A 27,213-nucleotide genomic window follows, 5' to 3' on the forward strand; every position below is an offset into this window, starting at 1 on the left:
TTTTATTCTGACCTTGTGAGTGTCTACCCACCTCATGTGTGTTTCTCAAAGACAACATATGGTAGGGTTTTGGATTCTAATCCAATCTGCTATTTGTCTACATTTTATCGGTGAGTTCATCCCATTCAAGTTCAAAGTTATGATTGTCACTCATGGATTCCCTGGCATTTTGATATCCTCCCGTAATTCTGACCTTTCTTCTTTAGCTATAACCTTTTAAGCCAGTGATTTACTTTAAATCAGTCCCCCTAGTCCCCTCCCTTGATATGTTTCTTTTTCTAGACCCTCCCTTTTTGATCCCTTCCCCTGCCCCCTCTCCTTCCCTCCCTTTTTGTGTTCCCTCCTCTCCTACCCCCCTTGATTTTTCCTTCTCCCTTACTCTGTTGGATAAGATAGAATTCAAGATTCCAATGGATCTAGATGCTTTTCCCTCTCAGAGTTGATTTCACTGAGAGTAAGGTTTAAGTAAAACCTTTCTTCCTCTCCTTCTTATAGGAGATTTCTTCCCCTCTTCTTCCCATGTGTATCTTTGTGTGAGAATGATTATTCTATTTAGTTGGTTTTTTTTCCTATTTCTTGGAGTATATATTAGTACCATCAATGATTCCCCCACTCCCTTTTTCTTTTTATCCCCCCCTTTCTCCATATCATCTTGATGCCCCAAACTTTCCTTATGTATGATTTTTCTTACTACTTTACTGATGCATACAATTTTTGAGAGTTACACATTACCTTTTCACCACATATTAATATATATATATATAATTTGATATAAATGTAGTCCTTATAGAAGAGAGTTTGAATAAAAGAAAAAGATAACATTTTCCTCCTTTTCCCTTTCCTTCCTATTTACCTTTTCAAGTTTCTCTTGCTCTTTGTGTTTGGATGTCAAACTTTCCACAGAGCTCTGATCTTTTCTTTACAAACGTTTGGAAATCTTGTATTTTGTTGAATGCCCATACTTTCCCCTGGAAGTATATAGTCAATTTTGACGGATAGCTGATTCTTGGTTGAAGACCCAGCTCTCTTGCCTTTCTGAAAATCATGTTCCAGGGCTTACAGTCGTTCAGAATGGAAATTGCTAGGTCCTGCGTGACCCTGATTGGTGTTCCTTCATATTTAAATTGTCTTTTTCTGGCTTCTTGTAAGATTTTTTCTTTTGCTTGGAAGTTTTGGAATTTGGCAATTACATTCCTGGGAGTTGTCTTTTGGGGATTTAGTGTAGAGAATGTTCTGTGAACTCTTTCAATGCACATTTTTTCCCCTTGTTCTATAATCTCTGGACAGTTTTCTTTGATGATATCATGTATTATGATATCAAGATTACTATTTATTTCTGGCTTTTCTGGTAGACAATGGTGGACAATGATTCTCAGATTGTCTCTCCTTCCTCCTTTTTCCAGGTCTATCACCTTGTCAGTGAGATATTTTATGTTATTTTCTAATTCTTTAGTCTTTTGACTTTGCTTTATTAATTCTTGTTCTTTTGCAAGATCTTCCAGTTGCCTGATTCTGACCTGTAAAGACTGGTTTTCCTTTTCAGTTTGTTCTGACCTGTTTTTTGAGGCTTCGAGCTGTTTCTTCATTTGCATATTTTGATCCCTCAGATTTCTGAATTCCTTTTGCATTGTTACCAATTTTTCCTGCCAGAAGACTTCCATCTTTTTGATAATTTCCAATTTAAATTCTTCAAGAGTTTGTGGAGAATTTTCATTTCTTTTGGAAGATTTTGGAGCATTTGTTTGCGTTTCCTCTTCTATCTCCTCTGTATTTTGTATTTTTGCTTCATAAAATGTGTCCAAAGTCACCCCCTTCTTCTTTCTTTTCTTGGTGTTTGGAGGCTGTTGCACTTCTGCACTGTTTGCCATCTCTATGGTTTTTTCTCCCCTTTCCAGTCAGAAATCTGAGTGAGGAGGACTGGCTCTGAGAGTATCTGTCTGGTGATCCGAGGTTTTAGCCCCAAGCAAATTGTCCGTTCTCAGCAGCTGCGCTGTCTTCCCGGGGAAGCCCAGGGTCTTCCTTCCCCTGCCTGCTGGTGTTTCAGGTGTTACTGCTCTCAGTTCCCTCCAGTTGCTTCTTCGCTGCCTTACTTCCATGCTCTGAGCCTGGCATAGCACTGTCCTCAAGTTACCCCAGTGCCTTTGCCCTCCCCAAGGTTCCTGTCCTTTTGGAGGCCCTGCACTCTAGGGGGGAAGGGTCCTGGCCTCCCTGAGGTCTGAGGGCTTCTGATGGGATTAGGTTCAGCTGGGTTGGTCTAGATGTGCCCCAAGGCAAAAACCTCCAATGAGACTCCAATGAAAGGACCCAGCCATGGGGCTACAGGCTACCCCCGTCTCTCTCAGGCTGCTTCCCTGCTGTCCGTGTTGGACGCCCTTGGACTGGCCCAGGTTGCTTTCAAGGTGCTCCCTTCAGAACAGCACCTTTGCCGGTCCTCAGGTTCCCCCTGCTGCTGCTGTGGGCTCAGCACTCTGGGTTGGGGAGGAGGGGTCCTGGGATCTTCCTTCTGCCTTCCCCTTAGACCCGAGTGTTCTAGGATTCTGGCTTTTGGGGGGCATACCTTTTGATTTGAGTCCAGAAGGAGGGTTCCCCAACTCTGTCCTGTTGTTAAGTTTGAATTTCAATCCCCTGGGAGCATTCAGTTTGTGATCAGTAAGGAAGGGTTTTCAGAGGTCTGAACTTTTGCTGCTAGCATCTAAGCCGCCATCTTGACTGGAAGAAGTCAGTTTCTTCCATTTCTAATACTTTACCTTCCCCAAAAGAAGTGCTACACATATTTTTTTGTACAAATAGGTCCTTTTCCCTTTTCTCAAATATGTATTCCCAATTTAACTGAATGTAGCCTTTCTGAACCTGTTGTTAAAAGGAAAATTCTTTGACTTTATCTTGATTCATGAAGCAAAATTCAGGAAAAAGAATTAAAAGGAGTTAATTATGAGCTCAAGGTAGTAATAGTGAGAAAGTGACCACTGGAGATCAGCAAATGGCTTTCAATGATCCAACTTTTATGGATATTTTTAATGGGATAAAGACTTAAGATGTCAATAGAAGAGGTTGGGCCCTTACATCTCAGTTTCTCCCCAAGGTACAGGACAATTTCCATGTTGAGGTATGCACTTCATAGGCAGGAAGGAGCTTGTGACAAAAAGCTGGTAATACAAAAAAGCTGCAGAGCCAGTGTTGCTTTCCCAACAGAGCTCTCCCCTCCCCCCAATATTGATTGACAAGTGGGTTGGAAATAATGGGTTTCTGAGTCAATATAACTTTGAATACTGAGTTAGTCAAGCTGCTGGTGTGCATTCAAAAACTTAAGGAGGAATTAAAGCTCCTCATATCCTAGCCATGTTTTAAATCCCTTTTTCAATTTTAAAAAGAATACTTCATAATAACCTACCTAATCTTCATAATCTACCTGAGTAGAGATAAGATCTCCTAGAGGGAAGAGCTATAGGATTCCTTCAAGAAGAAATAAATATTTTACTATGGTGGAAAGATAATCAAGCAGTTTAAGTAGATCTCTGCAAAATTCCTCTTGTTCTCTAGACTTTCTTAAAGCAAGATCCTGTAATGGCCCTTAATTATAAAGATTTATAATCCCTTGGGAACTACAGGTAATTATTGCCCAGTTGTTTATTTTCTTTCTTTCTGTTTGCCTAGGTAAATATTATCTAAAACTCTAGGTATACTTAGGTGGGCTTTTTAGGAACATTTGAAGAAAAATCAAATAGAGTAAATTTCCAAGGAAAAGGGGGATTCCCAGTTCCTTGAATAGTGGCTAAAAAAGTTACATCTTGTTACTTTGAGATCCCCTTAAACTTCCACTTCATACACTATTAATCCTCATGCTAACTATATTTGTGAATAATTCACTACTGATTTTACTCCACACACAATCATCAAATGGGTTCAACTCTGAATATGTCTAGAGACATACTGGACTATATTGGGTAATGTCTAGAGACCCTTTTGGCTTGGAAATTTGCCCCCAATTTTTTCTTTTATAGTTCAAACCCCATTTTCCACCTGCCTCTGACTCTGTTCTTATTCCATCCTTTTCACCTCCCAGCCAAACCAATTATCTTACTTTGCAGCTATATACCTTTTTTTTCCCCCTACTTGTGATCTCCGAATGCCTGCTTCCATCTTTAACCTTTTCCTTTCTCATTGCTTTCATCTTTTTTGTATCCATTGAAACCTGGCTCCTACCTGATGACACAGCTTTCTTTGCCACCTTTTGCAGCCCTTTGGAGATAATTCCCTACTGCCTATGAACATGTTGTGGGGGGGCTTGAGGATTTAGGAAGGGTACCTTTTGCAAGGATGCAAGACTCCAAAACTTAGCTTAAAAATAAAAAGAAAAATTTATCAATTTAGAAGGTAATGTTGAATCTGGCCAGGACAGCATAGATGGAAGACTGACTTCTAGGTGGAACAGCATAGATGGAAAGCTGTTCCCAGATGACATCAATTCTGGGGTCTTTATACTCTTTACAACAGTGAAGACCTGACTCTAGAGTGGTATGCACTGAGGCATGGGCAGGGGGGAGGTTTGCCTGAAGACATAGGTGATGACCCCTTATAGTTTAGAGAACAGATGGATTTCTGAGATACAACTTGATCATATCAAGGAGATGTATCTCTCTGTCCATCTCAAATCTAAAGGAAGATCCAAGGAGAATAATTCTCTCAGAGTCTTATAGGAGTTATGAGATGTTTTGGGTTAGGAGTCACAAGGATAGAGGAGAGCAAAGGAATTTCCCTGCTTATAGTTTGCCTGAAACGCATTTATAGTTTTGGGGGTACAATGCCCATGCCAAACACATTCACATCTTCCCCATCATTAAAACCCTCATTGATTTATAAGTTTTTCTAGCTTAGTATCATAATGTATCTCTTATGTTTTGCGCCTTTTCCTTGAGAAGGCCACTTCCTTTCTTCTTACTTATTTCTTAATTCGGTCTTTTGGTTTCTAACCTTATCATTAAACTGACACTGCTCTCTCCAAAGTTACCAATGATCTCTTAGTGAGTGTCCCCTTCTTTTCTTTTAGATTATTGTGCTTTATGTTCCAATCAGCTTTTATATCATCTTTGTATAAATGATTCTCAGATTCAATTATATAAGCCTAACTCCTCTGCTATCTTAGTCTTTTGTCTCTAGCTGTTTCTGAATTGGATGTCTTAAAATCCACATGCATATTTAAAACTGAGCTCATTATCTTTCTTCCCATTTCCCACCCCCACTCCCAAATTCTCCCCTCTTCTTAACTTTCATATTACTATTGAGATTCTGTACTCCTTCACTTTGTAATCTCATTCATTCCCATGGATTTAATTATAGGAATGAATCTCAAATCCTCCTATCTTACCGCAACCTTTCTGCTGACCTCCAAACTGGATGTCTACATATCTAATTGTGTATCTCCAAAATTGAACTCATTATCTTTCCCCCTAACCCTCCTTCCCTCTTACCATCCCTAAATCCCTAAATGGGATTCCCTTTAATAATAAGGCCTTTTACCACTCCTTAAATCTTCCTAGAGGTTGTTGTTTGGGCCTTTATTTTGAGAGAATGCTACCTTATACAAAATGGCAAAAGACACTTAGCTGGCAGATATCAGTGATTCAATCCATTATTTACCTCTTCTTCATTTAACCTTATTTTTCTTTCTCAAGATTGCCACATTGCTTTTGGAAGCCCTTCACAGTTATGCATTGCTTGTGTCAACATGGAATCTAGAAATCCCCCAAACTTGTAGCCTTAGTAAAATCTGATGAACCCCAAGCTTTAGAACTAGCTTGTAAGTTGGATTCCCCAGAGCTTGTACTTGTTCCCTGTTCCCATGAGAATCCACCCTGAAGAGAATCTCATGCTAGCAGTTTCAGACTGAAAAATGGACCCTAAGGTAAATGACAATCCCAGTTAAGGATTGTTGTCTTAGGTAGTCTCTGCCATTGTATCTGTGACCGCAAAAATGTGGGTTTCAAGACTGAATTGCCAAAACTGTAAAGATAACTTTAGTGTCTTGATTTTTATCAAAAGTAAGTGGTCGCCATGGGAAAAATTCCCACATATGAAATACCCAAGTCAGCTGGGTTTTATGGATATTTTAATTAATATGAATGAAGGAATTAAGGGAAGGGAGAGAGACAGAGTAAGAGGAAATAGTAGGAAATGGCCTAGGCCCTTAAGAGAGACTAAGTTAGTCTTTTATCCACTCACCACAAGATTTTGTCCCAAGCACACTCCAACTAAGTTCAGAGACCCAGCTACTCCAACTAGTCCGACTGCCCCTAAGTTGAGAGAGCCAGCTCCTTTTAAAGAAAAATTTCTCTTATGTCACCTCCCCTGAATTTTCACATCTACCAATCACAGTAGATGTTTTCCACAGGACTGACCATTCTTAATTCACATCTTCTTTTGTTATCACCTTCTCTGAATAGACAAAAACTTCACACCTCTTTTATTAAGCTTGCCTTTTGTAAGTTGCTTGACCATTTAGTGATTAATTTAACCTTTATAGGTACTTAGTACCCTTTTGTATTAGATCTAAAAATAGACCTAGCTTAAGATTTTGGCCTCACTGTAAGTATGAGTTAGGGTCTTTTTCATTGTTCCGGCACTAAGTATGGGTGGAGTAATGTTAAAGTTCCCAATACATTCCTGATCAAGTACCTCCATTGTTTAAATTAACCAAATGTTCCAAGGTAGAGTCTGAGCAGTTTTCACAAGATTCACAATCCCCCCTTATGATCATTGGGAGACTAGTCTCCCCATTGATCATTTAACATAATCATCTTGTAGTCCTAAATGCACTTCTAACTACAGATGTATACAATATTCAATTTTCTAAGAGGAAATTAGAGTAGTTAGGGAGAAATAGAGAAGAAAGAAAGCAAAACCAATGTTTTGCTAGGCACGTTGACAGAAAGCCAAATTAAGGGCAGTCCTCTTGGCATAAAAGTGTACATTTACAATAAATGTTCAAACTTCAGTTCAATCAACCACACCCAAAGTTCATTCTTGATCTTCTTGATGTAGTGTAGGTTTTCTGGCATCTTTTTGCAACAGTTCATTCTCTGGATTTAGGAGTTAGCAAGCTTCTCCCTTGAAGATCTTTTCTCGAACAAAAAATAAAAAAATCTTGGATTTTATATTACAATACAATCCTCCCTGAAGTAGAAAAGTGAAAAACATCCAGTTCATCTCAGGATGCAATGTTGAGTTATGGGGTCAATTATCAAAAGTAATTATCAAAAGTATGAGTATGAGTCAGTTATCAAAAGAAGAGAAAAATACAACCAACCCTCCCCCCCAAAAAAAGACTGACTGATGGAGCAAGTAATAAAGAGAGAAAGGAAAGAGATTTCACAGAAATTTTTGAGGGTTTTTCGTCACATATCAGAGACCCTTTCCCAAGAAGACCCACACCTGGGCTAGGACCATCCTTTTGGTATCCATTGCCCCTTCCCTTACACCCTAGACTCTAGTTATGATTCTTTTCCTAAGCTTGATTGTATCCTGTCAGTATCGTTTAAACACTCCCATTTCCTTGTAGCTATGATAATGTCAATCATCTTTCCCTGCCCATGTATTTCCCAGATGGTATATAGGTCCCCCAAATTCTTTTGTTCCTTTGAGTTGTCAGTCTAGCACAGTTGGCTCTCCCAGGAGTCAGTGACCAGAGAAACCAAGGTCTTAAGTTTTGGGGACTGTGTGGGTTTGTAACATGCAACTCTGTGTGGAGGCCTTGAGGAAAGCACTGAACCCCTTTCCTTAATTAAAGAGTGGTTTTTCTATTTAATTTTTTTTTCCAGTTAACACTAGTATGGATTAAGTTTTGAGATTTTTAAAGATAGTGCAAATTTTACTCTCATTTTACAAGTGAAAAAATTCATACAGAGGTTAAGTGACTTGTCCATGGTAATACAGATAGTAAGACAAGGTGATTAGGTGGCACAGTGAATATAGTACCAGCGCCTAGAGTCAAGAAGACTTGAGTTTAGTTCTGTTGACTGAGAAAAAACACAGGACTATTAAATAGTCAGAAAAAACACTCTTTAATTAAGGAAAGGGATACAGTGCTAAATTAGGCCTCCATGCAGAGCTGCGTGACACAGGCCTACACAGAGTCTGAGGATTGAACTCTGGTCCACTGATCCCTGGGAATGCCAACCACCCTAGATTAGACAACTCCAAAGAGCCATTAAAGTTGGGAAGCTTAAATACCTTTCTAGGGAAATCTGGGGATTGAGGATGAAAGGGATAGTTGATTTTACAATGGTAACAAAGGAAAAATGAGGAGTCCCAGACAGGAATAACAGTGAGGGGCTGATCTTTACAATGGACACAAAAGGGAAAGATCCAGCCAGGGGCTGGGCCACCTAGGTAAAAGGCTTTGGCCTAAGAGGAGAAACTATTGGGACAGAATAGATACCTGATGGGATTAGCCATTACCACATAAATTTCCCTTATTGTTAGTCCGAGACTGAGATTGGATTTTTCTCTCTGGGAGAAACTCTTATATGACAAGGTCAAACCTGGAGCTTTCACCTTCAAGCTAAGTAAACTGGGGGGGTGCGGTCATAGAACCTTACCAAACTACAAGTTTGGGGACTTCTAGATTCCACCCGTTGACAGTTCCAACCTCTGACACTTAGTAGCTAGCTATGTGGCTGTAGGCAACTCATTCAATTCCTATTTGCTTCAGTTCCTTATCTGTAAAACAAGGACACAATGGAGAAGAAAATTGATACCATTCTGTTATCTTTGCCAATAAAGTTCCATGAACAAAATTCATGAGGTCACAAAGAGTCAGGAAGCACTAACAACAATAACAACACATACATATTTGTGAACATAACCTATAAAAAATAAACAATGGAAAGTAGAACAAAAAAAGATCATGTGTGAAATTGAATTAAAAATTAAAAAAGGTGACTCAGTGGATTGAGAGCCAGTCCTACCAATGGGAGGTCTTGGATTCAAATATAGCCTCAGACAGTTCCTAGTTGTGTGACCCCAGGCAAACAAATTACTTCATTGCCCAGCCTTTACTGTTCTTCTGCCTTGGAATCAATATACAGCATTGATGGAAAGTAAGAGATTTTTTTTATTAATCTACTAATAAATATTTATTAAGTACCTACTATTATACTAAGTGATGAGGATACAAAAATAAGTAAAAGATAATCCTTGCCCTTAAGAAGCTTACTTTTTAGTGGGAGAAACAACATACAAACAAAATACATACAAAGCAAACTATATGTAAGATAAGTAGGAAATAATTCATAGAGGGAAGGCACTAGAATTAAAAAGGGTTGGGAAAGGATTCATGTAAAGTTTGGGATTTTAATTGGGGACTCTTTGAAATCTATAGTTGGAGTTGAGGAGGAAGAAAATTCCAGGCATGGGAGGCAGAAAAAGTATTTGGAGCCAAGAGATGAGTGTCTTGTTTGAGAATAGCAAAGGAGGCCAGTGTTACTAGATTCCAGGAGTACATGATGTGGAGTAAGTTAAAAGAAGACTGGAAAGGTAGGAGGGGACTAGGTTATTAAGGATTTTTTAATGCCAAAGAGTATTTTATATTTTATTCTGGAAGCAATAGAGAGGCACTGGAGTATTTTGAATAGGAAGGTAATATGATTAGACCTACACTTAAAAAAAAGTCACTTTGGTCAATGAATGAATGATGGATTGGAGTGAGAAGAGATTTGAGGTGGGCAGACCCACCAGGAAGTATATTTTAAAAGCATATAATTTCTACATGTTACTTTCTAAACTTTCTTCCTTGTCTGTTTCCATCTGAATATCTATTATCTTCTTTGAAAACTACATTATTTGTCTTTTTTTTTTTGCAACACTATTAGTAGCTTTCCCTTTCCCTCAAAATCCCTGTTTCCATTGAAAAAGGGGGGGGGGGGGGAACAGTCCTTATAACAAACATAGCCATGCAAAACAAATCCATAATTTGCCATGTCTAAAAATATACTTTTTAAAAAACTTTGAATCCATTATCTGGAAAATGTAGCATTCCTCACTGAAATTGGTCCTCTGAAGTTTGATTTCTCATTTTGTTGTGGGGTGCTAGAGGTGAACCCCCAGGTTTCAGAAAGGGTACCCTTTGTAAGAATGCAAGATTCCAAAACTTAGCTTAAAAATAAAAGGAAAAATTTATTAATGTTGAATCTGGCCAGGAGGACAGCATAGGTGAAAGCTCCCTAGGTGGAACAGCATGGGTGGAAAGCTGCTCCTTGGGAGGACAGCATACATGGAAAAGCTGTCCTCCACCATGCCATCAATTCTGGGAATTTTATACTCTTTACAACAGTAAGAATGGGACCCTGGGGCAAGGGGTTGGGAGAGGGGGGTGGTCTTCATGATTTGGAGGACTGATGGATGAGGTGTGTCTCTTTGTTCATCTCAAATCAATGGAACCATCAAAGGAGGATAATCCTCTCCAGGTCACATGTTTTGGGTTGAGAGTCAGGAGGCTGTAATGGAGCAAAGGAATTTTCTTGCTAATAGTTTGCCTGAGTTTCTGGGGGTACAATGCCCATGCCAATTTCATTGATCAGAGTTTTAAGTCTTTGAAAGTTATTTTTCTTTCCAGTATTAGCACATAAATTGTTCTTTTGGTTCTATTTACTTTATTCTGTTCAACTCTTATGCGTCTTCTCAGATCCCATTTGTCATTTCTTATGGTGCAGTAATATTCCATTAATTTCATATACCATAATAAAGTTAAACTATTTTATAAATTATGGACACTTTCCTTTGTTTCCAGTTCATCGGTATCGCAAAAAGAGCTACTATAAATATTTTTGTGTGTGGTCCATTTCCTCTTTTTGTGATGGGATATAGACCTAGTAGTGTTATTTCTGAGTCAATGAGTATAAATAGTTTAGTGTCTGTTTTAAAGAGAGAAACTCTACAAATGTAAAGAATGTGGGAAATCGTTCGCTGTGAGGTCATTCTTAACTCAGCATCAAAGAATTCACACTGGAGAGAAACCTTATAAATGTAATGAATGTGGAAAAGTCTTTTTAGTAGTTCAATATTATTTTTTGGAATGGTTAGACACTTTAGCTCCACCAACAAGCAATGCTTCCTATGTTCCTCTAGCAACTAACATTTCCTTTTTTTTGTCATTTTTGCTAAGTCTGGAAATGCTATTTTTCTTAACACGTGTTAATTTAAATATTGGAAATTTTTATATACATATATATGTATATATACCTGTACATATGTAATCTTTCCATTGGCCTGGTATTCTTTTCCCCTCAACACAAAATAGATGACATTTGCATTTTTAATTTTTTTTTTCAGATTCGGTGTCTAAGAAAAGGAAGACAATTACAAAATATTGCTGAAGGAAGAGATTCACCAAATCAATAATGGAAAAACCCAGAGGGGACATTACACAAGGTCCCATTTTTGGAGAAGATTATGGAAATGAAGGCAAAATAGGGAGACTGGAGCCAAACCCTGTAGGCAAGATTCAAAAGAAAACCTTTTCTAAAAAGAAAGGTTTTAGGCAACTGATAGTAACCAAAAATATAATAATGCCCACTGAAGAAAGAGAAGATAAATGTAATGAAATTAGGAGAAATTTCACACTACAGTCAAAACTTATTACTCATCAGAGAGTTCATACAGGAGAGAAATCTAGTAGTTTTGACACATGTGGAACAACCTTCAAACAGCACTCAGAATTAGTTAAATGCCGAAAAAATTGTTCAAGGAAGAAAACATATAAGTGTAATGACTGTGAGAAAATCTTTAGTGATCGCTCAAACTTTATTCGTCATCAGAGGATTCATACTGGAGAGAAACCCTACAAATGTAAGGAATGTGGAAAAGCCTTCAGCCAGAGTTCATCCCTTATTGAACATCAAAGAACTCATACTGGAGAGAAACCCTACAAATGTAATGAATGTGGGAAATCATTCACTGTGAGCTCATCCCTAACTCAGCATCAGAGAATTCATACTGGAGAGAAACCGTATAAATGTAATGAATGTGGGAAAGCCTTTAGTGATTGCTCATCCTTTACTCAACATCAGAGAATTCATACTGGAGAAAAACCTTATAAGTGTAATGAATGTGGGAAAGCCTTTAGTGATTTTTCATCTCTCACTCAGCATCAGAGAATTCATACAGGAGAGAAACCCTATAAGTGTAATGATTGTGGGAAAGCTTTTAGTCGTAGTACACACCTAACTCAACATCAAAGAACTCATACTGGAGAAAAACCTTATGAATGCAATGAATGTGGGAAAGCTTTCACTGCACATTCAACCTTTACTCAACATCAGAGAATTCATACTGGAGAGAAACCCTATGAATGTAGTGAATGTGGAAAGGCTTTTCCTGAAAGTTCATCACTAACAAAACATCAGCGAGTTCATACTGGAGAGAAGCCATATGAATGCAGTGAATGTGGGAAAGCTTTTAGCCAGAGCACACATCTTATTCAGCATCATAGGATTCATACTGGAGAAAAGCCCTATAAATGTAACGAATGTGGAAAAGCCTTTGGTAATAGCTCAGTCCTTCTCCGGCATCAACAACTTCATACTATAGAATAATCCTGCTAATATAAAAATTTTGGGAAAGAAGTTTTTCATCATTTTCCCTAATTTTCCTTTTGCACACTTGTAGTCAATGACATTTACTTCTATGCTTGGCTCTCAGCCCCTCATTAAATACATACAAAGCTTCCTAGCCAGGATAGGTGTTTCAGAAACAATGTTTCCATGTTAGAGTGTTAGGTAATTTGGCCTCCTTTCTCCTGCTCCTTTGGCCTGTACATCTGATTCTTGATTGCCTGCCTACCTAAACTTTTCATTTTGCCCCTGATCTTTGTGACTTGGTTTTCATCTGCCTGCTTATATGGGTTCTGATATTATTTTATTAGTTTCTGTGCATGCCTTAATTTGTACTGGTTTACCTGGATCCTCTCCCATTGATCTTCCCTGATTTCAGGCATCCATATATGCCTTGATATATACTTATCTGTCTGCTTTCTAATGTAGTACTTTACACAGACTTTTAATAATACTATCTGGGGTCTTTACTACTTAATAGTAGGTTATTACCTATTTTGGAAGTCTGATGTCTCAGCAAGCCCCTTGACTTTTCTACTCCTGACTTCCTATTGCTTCCTCTCTCTGTTATAATAATATCAATATTATTATATCAGTTACAGTGATTTATTCCTTATTCAAGAATCATCCTTTCTTCCACTTGTCTCATTTCTACAGCCAAGTGAGATCAACATCTATTGTGACACTTAGGGTTATCAATTGTCTCTACTACTGAATCATACTCTTTAAAGTCTCTTAACAGTGCTGAACTTAGAATCTCCCTATAGAACATTTTTTAAAGCAGAAAAAAAAAACTCAAGAGGAATTATTTAGCCTTTGTGTCAAGAGAAATTTATTAATGATTAGAGCTGTACCAAAGTCTAATAGACTCCCTAAAAAGATGGAGTTGGTTCTCTCTCATTTAACATCTTCCAGCACAGGCACATTGTAAAAGGGATTCTTAATCAGATATAGGTTGGACTAGAAAACTGCTGAGGTCCCTTATAAGGCAGAGATTCCATGATTTTATAAATAAGTGCCTATTTGACACTTAAAAGAGTCCCAAGTTGAGTCTTCCTATTAAAGTGAGCTAATGGTGTTTTGTTTATGACTTCTTGGTCTAGATCATCACATCTAGGCTTGACATGCTTAAGAAGAAGCATGATTTTCTGTTACATTATTATTGTTAAAATAGGGTTAAGTTTTGCATTTTTGTTTCCATTGGCATAGGGAACTCACAAGGTGAAGAAATTCTACCAATTCAGATCAATTCCCTTGCTACAACTTTAGAAATTGCCTGAACACTGAGGTGTTAAGTGACTTTCTCAGGGTCACAGCCAGGTTGTGTCAGAAACATGACTTGAAACCAGATCTTCTTGGCTTTGAGACTGACTTTTTATCCACTACATCATGTTAGCTTTAATATAGTCATCAAAAGAGTGAACCATAAACTTTAAAAGAACACTATACAAGACAAACAATTTGAAAAAATGAAATTATCTGATCAAAGATGGCAATTTTCTCAATGATTTCTTTCCTCTATTCTCACTCCTATAGACTTGAGTATAACCAAATGAAAAGTTTGGAGTTAAGACCATATTTTTAGCACCTTTCACCAACTTTGCATCAATAATCTTTGGGGCCTGTGAGACTTTTCTCAGCCTAGCTAAGGAAGGATCCTAATATCCTAATGTGACCTGATTTTCCACACTCTTGGTCTCTACTTCTTTACAACAGAAAAATAAGCATATTAGAATAGTAGCATCTTGCTGCGTAATCAATCCTAGGAGAGTTTGCCTCTCCCCTAGTCCGAAAAAAAGAAATTCTTTACCTGATTACCTAGCTATCCATTTATATTTTTTAAGGGACTCATTTGCCCCTTTCCATCTGGTATTTGCTCTGCATGTTGTATCCACATACACACGATATGAAATTGATCTCTTTTTAATTAGTTCTAACTCAAAGCATCACAAAGTACATGATAAATACCAAAATATATTTTAATATAACATAAGATTTCAAGATTAATATAGTGTGGTTTCTCTCTGTACTAGGAAATGCAGAAACCCTTAATCATAAGAGGGACCTTAGACTTAACCATTTCCCATCTTTTACTGTAGAACTGGAACTTAAATCATCTGATACTTATTCTGGGCTTCAGTTAATCTCTGCCTAATGTCTCCATGGACTTAGGCCCATTAAGTACTTAGATCTATCAGGACAATGTGCAGGTAACCTCAAATCAGAATATATACATCCTAGGAATGCTCTTAAGATTCTGCCTGACTGGGAGTTCTACAGGGTTCTGACTAGTTTCTTGAATCGTTTTCAGTGAAAGACGCAGACTCTAGACTTTAGCTCTACTAAAGTAAAAAGTCTACTGCTGTGAAGGTGAATGCAACTCTTCAATGAGGCAGACACTGCCACCATCACCAATAAATTTATTTTCACCATGGTATGTTACTGTGAATCACCTGGGTTTGGGAAGTTTGATTGGAGTCTAGGAAAGAAAAGGAAATGACTTATCACTAGTCATCAAGGCACTTAGGTGGTATTGCTAGTCTTAGAGTCAGAAATACTTGAGTTGAAATTGTGCCATAATAGCTTTGTGACATTTAATGTTTCTTAGCTTCAGTTTCCTTGTGGAAAAACAAGGATAATAGCACACCTCAGTGGGATATTGTAAGGATAAATTCACTACTTCATGGTAGCTTCTATTTGAGTTTCTTCCATCACCATGACACAAAATAGATGGATAGCTGGAGAAGGAATAAAGATCACAACTGTTTAAACCTTTAAGACTGGATAATCATAACAATTGCAGATATTTACATAGTGTTATTTTTTATATAAAAAAGAATACTGTGTATTGGTTCCAAGGCAGAAGAACAGTAAGGGCTAAGCAAAGGAGATTAGTCTATCTCAATCCACTGATCCACCTGGTTGCCCCCAACATAGTGTTTTAGTTTTACAAGGCAATTTGAGAACATTTCATTTGAATTTCATAACTAATATAGGAGGAGTTATATTGGCATACTATATTCTACATCCTAGGAGCCTCAATCCTTAGAGAAAATCCTTTGTGCACTCTAACCAGACATCTTCAGATACACCCACAATTAACCTATAGAATTCCTCCAAATTACTAATCCTTTTGTGATTTTGGTGTTAATTTTTAACATGGCTTCATTTCTATGAAACATATTTGGCTAGTTGGAGGGAGAAAGAGACTAAACTATCATTTATCTGGTATCCTTTAGGAATTATCGTCAGCTTTGTACTTTATGTGGATGGTTCTGCCTTTATAAAAAGAATATATTTTTTTTGTTTTTTTTTTAAGGCACTTGAATAGGTGAGGGCCAAGAAGTCAACAAAGCTATTGAATTCATACTTCAGAGTTGAGGGAGAGGAGACCATGGCCTTGAAATGGGAAGCATGTAGCTCACCTATGTCCTTTAATTGAGTTAAAATAGATTTTCTTCTGCCAGTATATCATAGAGATGATTGTAATTGCAGGAACTGGTACCAGCAAGTTTTAGAGGCTGCAAAGGAAGGAAAAGTTATTTTGGCCCAGTCTATTACCATGGGATCCATTTGGCCCACTGAAAAATTTACTGTCAGTTCAGTTTAGAGAGTTTTGGGAAATGTGATCCAAAATAAAGACACAAATTGCCCAAGTCTGCCCAGAATGTGTTTCACAGATGGAATTAGTCCAACCCCCAATCCAGTAGATTTACAAGGAATGAACCAAAGCCAAATTAATTGGGAGGGGAAAGGGGGAGCTAATAGTCACCATGGTATCTGTCTTCTATTCCCCTAATTCCCACCCACTCCCATTTTTTCTAAGGAAGCAGAATCATGGAGATAAGTTTGGTTTTCTTCTGTTCTAGGTTTAAAAAAAGGTCTCCAATATACTCTACATAGAGTGACCTATCTCCCCCCTCATGCTTCTTTGCCTGAGGGAACCTATTCATACACTTTTGGGGTAATCTTTATGAATGAGAAGCAAGAACATTCTCATTTTAGCATAAGAACTAATAGAAGTCTGTTAAACTATGAACAAAAGGAGGATGTGAAAGCTTGTGAACTGATAAAATTAAGAAATTTTAGAAGCCAGAGAGGCTAATTTGGCCATGATCATGTAGGTAATACACAGGTCCCATTTTGTCACCTTGCCTGGGTCATTGTAATCTTTAGTCTGAGACTTTCAAACCATTACCAGTTTGCATTTATCTGAGAGCAAATTATTCAGGCTTTCCACTTTTTTCTGTTAATCTTTTCCTCTAAATTGTCTGGCTCAAGCATTTTTAGGGAATAAGATGTGAATAACCGTGGAATAATTATTTGGGTGGAAGATAAATAGGTCATTGAGCATGAACTAATCTTTTCTCCCAAAACCACCTTCTACAACTAGGCACCAAATCCCATCTTCATCTTTGAATTATCTCATTATTATTAGATTGAATTATCCAATCATTAGCAAAATCTTTTGAATTTTAAAGTTTTTTAAATTCTCTTGGTATTTTAAACTTAACCACCAAAAAATATTTACGCAGCAGAATTCCAGAATGATTCTGCCAGCTGAATCTCCATTTCATTTTGCTTGCTTCAAAAGACAAAGTATTTAATAAATTTCATACATTATATTCAAAACTGACCTGCTTGTCTGTTCTTCCTTCTGAACTTTGTTTTCTTTTGTATACTTTTTAAAATGTTACAGTGACCTTAGAGTGTCCACCCATATGATGCAGCACACACACCCTTTTAGAAAAAATTGTTGTTTCTTACCTATAAAACTAACATTTAGCAATGCTTTGTAGGTTCTTTTTGGTGGTATCATCTGTGCCCAGATAAATCAGCATAAATTGTTAGTAATCTAGTTTTTGTTACAGTATTATCTTTCTTATTATGATCATGGTACCATTTTGAATTTATGGTGTGATATGATGTAGGTCTTTTAAGTCTTAATTTCCGCCAGATTACTTTCCAGTTTTTCTGGTAGTTTTTTATCAAATAAGAAATTCTTTCCTTAGCAGTTGATGTTTTGTGGCTTATCAAATATTGGGTTTTTGAGGTTCATTGTTTCTCCCTTATCTAGTCTATTCCATCAATCTCCCACTCTGTTTTTTAACAGATGGTTTTGATGATAACTCATATAGTTTGAGATCTAGAAGTGCTCATTCATACTTTTTCAATATTTTCCTTGATAACCTAGGTCTTTGTTATTCCAAATGATATTTGTTTTATCAAGTTGAATAAAGTATCCTTTTGATAGTTTGTTATAGCACCAAAAATGCAAATTAAGTTTGATGATATTGCATTTTATTCATCTTAGCAGAGTCCAAATATGAGGAAAATCCTCTAGCTATTCAAGTTGTTCTTTAACTTCTTTAAGAAGTACTTGTAATCTATGTATTTTTTGTACTTTGGTAGATTGATTCCCAAATACTTTATATATCTAAATCAGATTTGCTTTCTATTATTTCCTCTTGAATTTTATTACTTAGTTTTTTAATTTGTTTTTTCCCAGTTACATATAAAAAGTTTCTAACATTTTTCAAGGAATATTGAGACTCAAATTTTCTCCCTCCCTGCCTTCCCACCACCAGCTTCCCATTGAGATGGTAAGCAGTCTCATATGGTTTTTACACATCCAAATATGTAAAACATTTTTCTATATTAATCCTTTTGTGGAAGGAAACTTAAAAAAGAAAAACTTAAGAAAGCAAGTAAAAAATGTTTACTTTGGTCTGGATTCAGACTTCCATTAATGTTCTTTCTCTGGAAACAGATGGTATTTTTATCCTGAGTCTTGGGAACCGAGAAGAGCTAAGTTATTCACAGATGTTCATTATAACAGTATACTGTGTTCTTCTAATACTGCTTATGTCACTGCTTCAGTTTATATAAGTCTTTACAGATTTTTCTGAGCTCTCCTGTTTGTCAATTCTTACAGCACAATAGTATTCTATTATAATCACATACTCAGTCATTCCCCAATGAATGGTTAGCCCTTTTTTTCCAATTGGTTATTCCTATAAAAAGAGCTGCTTTAAATAAATTTGCATATATGTGGTCCTTTCCTTTTTGTTTTTTACTTATTTAGGATTCAAAGCTAGTAATGATACCCTTTGGGCATAAGTCCAAATTGCTCTCAGAATGATTAAATCAGTTCTCAATTCCCCCAACAGTGCATTAGTATCTCAAGTTTTCTACATTCCCTGCTAGTTTTGTCATTTTCATTTTTTGTCATAATGGCCAATCTGATAGGTGTGGGGTGGTACCTCAGAATTATAATTTGCAATTCTCTGATTAATAGTAATTTAGAGCATTTTTTGCATGAAAAAAAGTTAATATCCTTTGACAATTTACCAACTGGGAAATTACTTGTGTTCTTATATATTTGACTCATTTCCCTAGGTATTTGAGAAATAAAGCCTTTATTAGAGAGATTTGTAAAAAATTATTTCCCCATTATGATTATTGTATAGTATTCTCCATCTTAGTTCCCTTCGTTTAGTTCCTGACCATCATCTCCTCCAATTTACCATTTTATATCAACCCCACTCCCCTGTTTTTAACCCCTTCCCCTCATACTTTCCTATAAATTTCTATACCCAACTGATTGTATCTTCTCTTCCTTCACTGAGCCAATTACAGTGAGAGTAAGGTTCATGTGCATCCCTCCCTACTTCTTCCATCTTCCCCTTCACTATAAAAATTCTTTCATGCCTTTCTTACGTTAGATAATTCTCCCTTCTCCCTCCTCCCAAGGCATTTATGCCTCATTTACCAAATGGTCTACTCTGCTTTTCAAAGTATTAATTTCTCTTGACTTAATTTTATTTTTTTTAATACCTTCTCATTATATTCAACTCACAGCCTTGTCCTCTGTCTATATATATTCCTTCTAACTGCCCTAATAAAATTCTTAGGAGTTATAAGAATTACCTCCCCATGTAGGTATGTATACAGTTTAATCTTGTTGAATGTCTTTTGATTTCTTTCCTGTTTATGCTTCTCTTGAGTCTATGTATTTTGAGACTCCAGTTTTCCAATCAGCTCTGGTCTTTTCTTTGGGAATGTTTGAAAATCCTCTATTTCCTTTTACCCCTTTGAGGATTATACTCAGTTTTGCTGGATAAGAGATTCTTGGCCGAAGTACTAACATCTTTTCCCTCTGCAATATCGTAATCCAGGCCCTGTTCCTTTAATGAAGAAGCTCCTAAATCTTGTGTTATCCTGACTGTCTCCATGATATTTGAATTGTTTCTTTTTGACTGTAATATTTTCTCCTTGACATGGGAGTTCTGGAATATAGCTATCATATTCCTGAGAAATTCAAGAGGTAGATTCTTTCCATTTCTATTTTGTCCTCTGGTTCTAGAATATCAGGGCAGTTTTCCTTGATAATCCTTGAAAGATGATGTCAAAGTTCTTTTTTTGATCATGACTTTAAGATAATCCAATAATTCTTAGGTTATCTCTCCTGAATTTATTTTCCAGGTCAGTTTTTCTAGTGAGATATTTCACATTTTCTTCTTTTTCATTTTTTGACTTTTTTTTTGGTTGTTTCTTAATGTCTCATGGAGTCATTAGTTTCCACTTGTCTTGTTCTATTTTTTAAGTCATGATTTTCTTGAGGGAACTTTTGTACCTCCTTTTCCATTTGGCCAATTCTATTTTGTAAAGAGTTCTTTTTCTCAGGAATTTTTGAGCCTCTTTTTCCATGTGGCTAATTCTACTTTTTAAGGTGTTCTCTTCATTGTATTTTTGGGCCTCTTTTACCAACTGGCCTATTCTGTTTTTTTTTTTAAGGTATGAATTTCCTCAGTATTTTTTTTTTGGTGCTTCGTATACCTTTTTTCTTTTGTTCATAATTTTCCTGCATCACTCATTTCTTCCCCCAATTTTTCTTCTGCATCTCTTATTTGACTTTTCAAATCCTTTTTGAGCTCCTCTATTAATTCTTTTGGGACTGAGAGGAATTCATATTTTTCTGGGAAGCTTCAGAAGCAGCAATAATGACTTTGTTGTCTTCTTCTGGGTTTGTGTTTTGGCTTTCCCTGTCATCAATATAACTTTCTATGTTGATTTTCTTTGTTGTTTGCTCATTTTTCAACCCATGTAATTTTCTTCAGGCTGCCCCTCCCTTTCGCACCTTACTGCCTGTGGCTGATAGTTCTAGAAGCCTTTGCTCCTCATTCAGCTACACCAAGACCCATTGTTGCTGACCTGCCTTAGATCTTTCATGCCATTTCTTTTTTTTTTTAAACCCTTACCTTCCATCTTGGAGTCAATACTGTGTATTTGCTCCAAGGCAGAAGAGTGGTAAGGGCTAGGCAATGGGGGTCAAGTGACTTGCCCAGGGTCACACAGCTGGGAAGTGTCTGAGGGCAAATTTGAACCTAGGACCTCCCATCTCTAGGCCTGGCTCTCAATCCACTGAGCTACCCAGCTGCCCCCTCATGCCATTTCTAAGTTATTTTGGACTAAAATATTATTTCAACCGAATTTTTTTTGTGGGGGTTATGCTTTTTGAGGTGTTACAGTTTTTTGGATGGTAATTTGGTAGAGATCAAATTAGAATGTACCTTCTCTGCCATTTTGTTGACACGTCAAATTTTGTTACTATTGTATAGAAATTATTTTTATTTTTGTGGTTTTATTGTAGGATCTGCAACTTTGCTAAAGCTGTTATCTCAGAATCTTTGCTAACCTTAGAATTTTCCAAGTAAACTATCATGTCATTAGCAGATAGGATTGTTTCATCTCCTCTTTGCCTTTCTTTATGCCTTTTATTCCTTTGTCTTTTTGCTATTGCTAGCATTTCTAAAATTATATCAAATAATAGCAGGAAGAGTGGGTAATTTTGTTTTGTTCTTGCTTTTTTAATGCATCCTACATTTTTCATGATGTTTGTTTTTGTTTTTAGATACTTTTTACAATAATAAAAGATTCATTTGTACCTGTACTGTGTATGGTTTTTAGCAAAAATGAGTTTTTCTATAGTCATTTCCCCCCAGGAGTTGAGCCATCCAGAAATCCCATTTTGGCTATAAAGAATGTCTTCTTGGGTTAGTTGCTATAATTTAACAGGATTTTATTAAAAATTTTAGAATTGATTTTCATGATTGATATTGGTTATACTCCTTTGCTTTATCTTTGAGTATTAGGACTACATCTCTCTCATAAAAGAAGTCTAATGGCATGCTTTCTTTCTTAGTTTTTGAGAATAATTTGTGTAGATTTGGTACTAATTATTCTTAAGAAGGTTGATAGAATTCTATTGTGAATTTATGAAGATCAGGAGTTTTTGTCTTTGATAGTTTCTTTACAAATACTTCTATTTTATTTTACTATTGCCAATAACAAAAATAAGTTAGCATTTATATAGTACTTTAATGTTTGCAAAATGCTTCAGTGTGTTTAACTCATTTGAACCTTATAACTCTTGTTATCCCCATTTTTATACATGAGGAAATGACTTACTCAGAGACAGGCAGTGTCTCAGATGATCTGGGCTCAAAGTCTCATACCCTATCCACAGTACTACTAGCTATCATTTATTTTAAGGTTTGCAAAGTACTTTACAAACATTATCTCATTTTATCCTCACAAAAATCTTGGGATGTAGATATTACTATACCCATTTTGTAGATGAGGAAACAGGTGATTTGCCCAGGTTACATATGTAGTAATTGAGGCTGGACTTGAACTTGAGTCTAAGCCATCTAACTGAAACTGGATTAAGATCTATTTCATCTTGTTGGCTGAAGTATTTTATAGTTTTGAAAGCATTCCTCTGTTCTTTTGTATTCTTGGCTTTGTTAGCATATACCTAATCAGATGATTTTTAAAATTCCAGTTTTGTTGTAATTTCACCTTGTTCTTTTGCTGATTTTACATTGTACTTCCTTTTAAATCAGATTGGCTAAACGTTTATCAATTTTTTTAGTCTTTTCAGAGAACCAATTCATTTATCATTTCTATAGGGTTTTTTTTTGGTTTCCAATTCATTTATTTGTCCTTTAATTTTCAATATTTCCTCTTTTGTGCCTGTTTATTTGTTGGTGTTCTAATTTTATAAAGTTAATTTTCAGTTAATTGTTTTTGCCTTTTTGTTTTTTTTAACTCTTACCTTCTGTCTTAGAACCAATACTGTATATTGGTTCTAAGGCAGAAGAATGGTAAGGGCTAGGCAATGGGGGTCAAGTGACTTGCCCAGGGTCACACAGCTAGGAAGTGTCTGAGGTCAGATTTTAACCCAGCCCTGGGCTTGGCTCTCAATCCACTGAGCCACTCAGCTGCCCCCTTTGTTAATGTTAATGTATGATTTTAGGGAAAATATTTTTTCCCTGAAAACTTCTTTAGCAATATCCCAGAAATTTGGGTATGTTTTTTTCTTCATTATCATTTTCTTTCATATTGCTTCTGAGGGTTCTTTAACTTATATAATTCTCAGAGATCTTTAAGTTGTCTCTGGACAACTTGTCTATCTGAGATTAATATGATTTTAGAGATTTTGTTTTCTTTTGTTATTGCTCTTTATGTTTGTATTCCCAAGACATTCTCATTTCTTAGGAGAGACTTGTCACCACGAATTCCAGTTTTTCTATTTTATTCTTTTCTTTCTTTTTTTATTGGGTAGCCATAAATTGCAATTCATATTTCTCTCAAACCATTTTGGAACATCTGTTACCATTCTTTGCTTTGTTCCTCTGTGTCATCAGGTGTTTCATTTTCGATTGTTTTTAATATTTATTCAGAGATGTTTGTACTCATTTAGATGGTCTGGAGGCCATCTTTTCTTGTTATTAGTAACTAAGTATCAGAATGAGTTATCAGGTTTGTGTTCAAGTTTATTCACTGAGTTTTCTTCCTCCTGAAAGCTTTGGTAATTTCAGTCTTTTCTTTTCCTTATATTCTGTCATTTGAATTATTTTTTCCCCTTGATAGCTCTTTCAGCTTCCTTCCACATCAGGGAATTTACTTTCCATCATCCTCATTCTTTGACTCAAGTGACCTCTGGGAATAGGGGAAGCAAAATTGGCACTGAAGAGATATTGATATCTCTTATTTCAAATTTAGTGCCCCACACTACATATGCTGGTACCCTGCCCCAAATTGCTCTATTCTTTAGTTCTGTGGCTGAACTCTAATGCAGCATAGTGTGCTATTACTCCAGTCAGAACATATTTTCCCCTTCGTATACTTCTATTTGGGGCTAGATAGGGATTTGGGGATAGGCAGGCAAAAATGAGTTCTGATTGTTACCGTGGAATGATGTGGTGAAAAGAGGTGTAAGGTGTACTGGCAGAGACTGCAGTAGCAAAGAAATTACTAAGTAGTTCTCAGAGTACAAGCCTATGGATATGGTTGTGTCACCCTGCTTTAGTATTGGGCCTGGTGAGACAGTAAGTGTTGAATGTTAGGGATTAGCCTTCTCTGCTATTAATTCATCAGGTTATATAGACTTCTTCATATCTTATAAGTATCACATTTTCTTCACATAGGGTTTTAAGGTAGATAACTAATATAAAATGGCTTGGTCAAATGTGGCTTGGATAGATAACTGATCTGGAATCTGATCCATTTTTTCTTCAAGGGAAATTAAAATTTCTGCCTTCAAGGTGAGCAAGAGGAGAACCAGAGCTGAGTGCTCAGTCTATCAATTCTTAGATGGGCCAGAATATGCCTGTAGTCTGAGGCCTTTTAGGATTTTAGAATAAAAGCCATTCTCCCTTATTGCTCCAAAGGGGAGACTAATAGCCAATTTTCTCTTGCCAGTTTTCTCTTGGCAGTGATCTAGCCACCAATGTTTGGTTTGAAAAGAAAATCCCCAAGCACTTAGCATAATGCCTGGCACATAGGAGGAATTCATTCAAACCTAGTGAAAATAGGTTCCCTGCCCTGACTGCTGCTATGCTCAAGGTTATATTCTCATTCAAATGCATATCTCGAGGTTAATGTGGCTCTAGGTAATGAACCTACTAGAAGAGAAAGATTTAAGACTTGCAACCAGGTTCTGAGTTTGGAACAGAGACAAAAGTAGTCCGTCCAGTATCAAGTTTTTGTTTTGATAACCTCTGAGTACAAACTGAAATATAATTTTCTCTCTTTATTTTTCTTTTCTTTTTTTAAAATTTGGTTAATCTGGAAATAGTTTTTATATGCTTTCACATGAATAGTTGATGTCATATTGCTTGCTTTCTCTGAGTAGGAGGGAGGGAGGAAGGGAATTTGGAACTTAAAATTTTTAAAGAATGTTAAAAACAAATAATAAATTTAAATGTTTTTTTTTAAACAAAAAGGAGAAGAAAATAATTTTGGATAGCAAGCAAACAAAAATCAGGTAAATTGTAGAGATTAGACAAAAGAAAAGCACATAAATCTAAAGATTCTCAACTAGAAATGAGATGGAAAGAATGATTTCACTAAGTATGCAAATACTTAGAATCAAAGAACATATATGCATATTGGGTGGGAGACTATTCATATATTCTCCTGGGTGTTGGGAAACTATTTTAAAAATCTTACCCTACCCTTTTTTCTCTTGAACTCTACTTTTTCTCTCACCAGTCTCTCCAAATTCTCTTCACATTTATACACCATCAAGAGTCTTTGATCATAATTCCAGATTGAAGAGGTTAGCAGTTTCTTAGCCAGTTAAAAGTCGTCTCCCTCCTTGTATACAGCATTATTCTAAGGCTGTCCCTCAGGAAACTATTTCAAGCTTTAGATGGGGGTGGGGTTAAAAAGTTAGTATGAGCAGTTAGTATGAGTTAAATAGTTAGTATGAGCAAGATGTTATCATTTCTGATATTCTGATGATACTGCCATTCTTTAGCTTAAATATTTTAGTTTGCAAATTATACTTCATTCCTTAAAAGAACTTGGCTTTCTTGAACCAAAAGGTTCATTGGTAATGGTGGGGCTTATTATAACGAACAGTAGTTTGTATAATAATAAACATAAAGTCAAAAAATCATTTTCAAATCCTGTCTTTGACAGTTACTAGCTATTTATTTAACCTCTTTAAACTTATTTCCTCATCTTTAAAATGGAAATAATGTTATACCTTCCTTAAAGAGTTTCTCAAATGAGAATAATACATGACTCAAATGAGAGGTATAAGGTGCTTTGCAAACATTGAAGTGCTGTATTATAGGCATTTACATGAAATGATGATGTAAAATTTTAATTTTAAAGAAAAATGGAAATCTTTATCAAATAGCTAAATAACAAAATTACATATTGGCTAATTTGGTTTAAAAAAAGAAAACCAAATGAGCAGTATAAAAAATGAAAAAAGTGAATTTACAATGAACAATTAAAAGTAATTTTAGGAGCTATTTTGCCCCATATACCACAATCTAAATGAAATATATGGATATTTTTGTGATTATTTAGTCATATATTTTACAATAATTGAAAGTTTAAAAAAAAAACCTAAACCACTGAACTGATAAAACTAGGAGCTAATTTTATGGAAAAGCTAATATAATAGGTAAGCAATTGGTAAATTTGATTTTCTAAAAAGAGGAAAACCAAATTACTCGTATAAAAAATGAATAGGGTAAATGTATTACCAATGAAATAAAAAAATAGGTAAAGGACTTCTACCAAAATTCCTTTTATGACAAAATATGGTCTTTATACCTTAAGCCTGAGGAGCAGAAACAGAAAAAAAAACTTTAGATCAATTTCCTTAGAAATATAGGGGTTAAAATTAAGGTTGCACTAAATATAAGAGAATGTGGTTGCCAAAATTAATATATTTCAAGTCAAAATTACTTTTTGTCAGTTTTATTTACAAAATAGAGGGAAAGAGTAAAAGGAGAGGAATGTGAAAGAGGGTAGAGAAAGCAGTTAACATAACAAGTTAAATGTTTGCTCTGGTGCCTGGCTCTCTTCTAGCAGGGCTTCAGAAGCCCTCGCCAGAGGTCCCAGAGGTAAATTAAACAAGGGTTTCACCCACACAGCCTACTTCAAGAGGGAGGCATATCTGGTATTAATCTCTCCAGAAGTCAGGAACGAGGGTCAGCTTTTTCCACTCACCAATCCAAAGTCCAAGAGAAGGTCCCAGAGCAGTTAAATGCTAGAGTCCCAGTTCCATGCAGAAGAAAAATTCCCACTTCAAAAGAGCTTGAAGACCTCTTCACAAAAGTTGCAACTGCTTTTCAAGACCCTTCTTTTCATCATTTCCTGTACCTTCCTCCACTTTATGGGGCCCAATTACAGACTATAACTTTGCTTAAGACTGCCCAGGGGGCAGTCGGTGACTTCTGAGTTGTAACCCACTTTAGCAAATGAGTTGTGGACCTCCCCCACTTAGTCATTAAGTAGGGGTGTATTCGCTTATATTGATTAAATTTAAAAGTAGACATGGGGAGAGTTAATCCCATCTTCACAATAAATATTGTGCAGAATTTTTAAATTAAATTCTAACAAGAAATATATCAAAGAGAGATTACAGCAGTATATCACAGTGTCCAGGTGGGATTGATACAAAAAATTCAGGGCTGATTCAATATTAGGAAAACTGTCAGCATAATTGGCCATATCAATAACAAAAAACAACATAAATTATGTGATTTCAATAGATACAGATGAAGCTTTTGACAAA

At 36.2% G+C, this 27,213-nt stretch overlaps 1 protein-coding gene and 1 long non-coding RNA gene across 5 annotated transcripts in view; one reads left to right on the forward strand and one right to left on the reverse strand.

Moving 5' to 3' along the window:
- LOC103093777 (zinc finger protein 501-like) overlaps positions 1-27,213 on the forward strand; it is a 54,219-nt gene that overhangs the window by 14,062 nt on the left and 12,944 nt on the right. For all 4 annotated transcript variants that reach the window (XR_008916463.1, XR_008916465.1, XR_008916464.1 and 1 more), the window contains exon 2: positions 11,326-12,537. Coding sequence is in view for 1 of the 4 variants with exons in the window: in XM_007483382.3 (XP_007483444.2) it covers positions 11,394-12,537 (1,144 nt within the window). In the remaining 3 variants the exon portion in view is untranslated. The remainder of the gene's footprint in view (positions 1-11,325; positions 12,538-27,213) is intronic.
- Positions 7,026-26,926, reverse strand: LOC130457278 (uncharacterized). Its single transcript, XR_008916466.1, has 3 exons — positions 26,646-26,926; positions 8,595-8,715; positions 7,026-7,113 (listed from the first exon to the last, which is right to left on the reverse strand). It is a non-coding gene; the product is annotated as an uncharacterized LOC130457278 (long non-coding RNA).

The sequence above is a fragment of the Monodelphis domestica genome, chromosome 2, assembly GCF_027887165.1.
Source record: "Monodelphis domestica isolate mMonDom1 chromosome 2, mMonDom1.pri, whole genome shotgun sequence".
Classification (NCBI taxonomy): Eukaryota; Metazoa; Chordata; class Mammalia; order Didelphimorphia; family Didelphidae; genus Monodelphis; species Monodelphis domestica.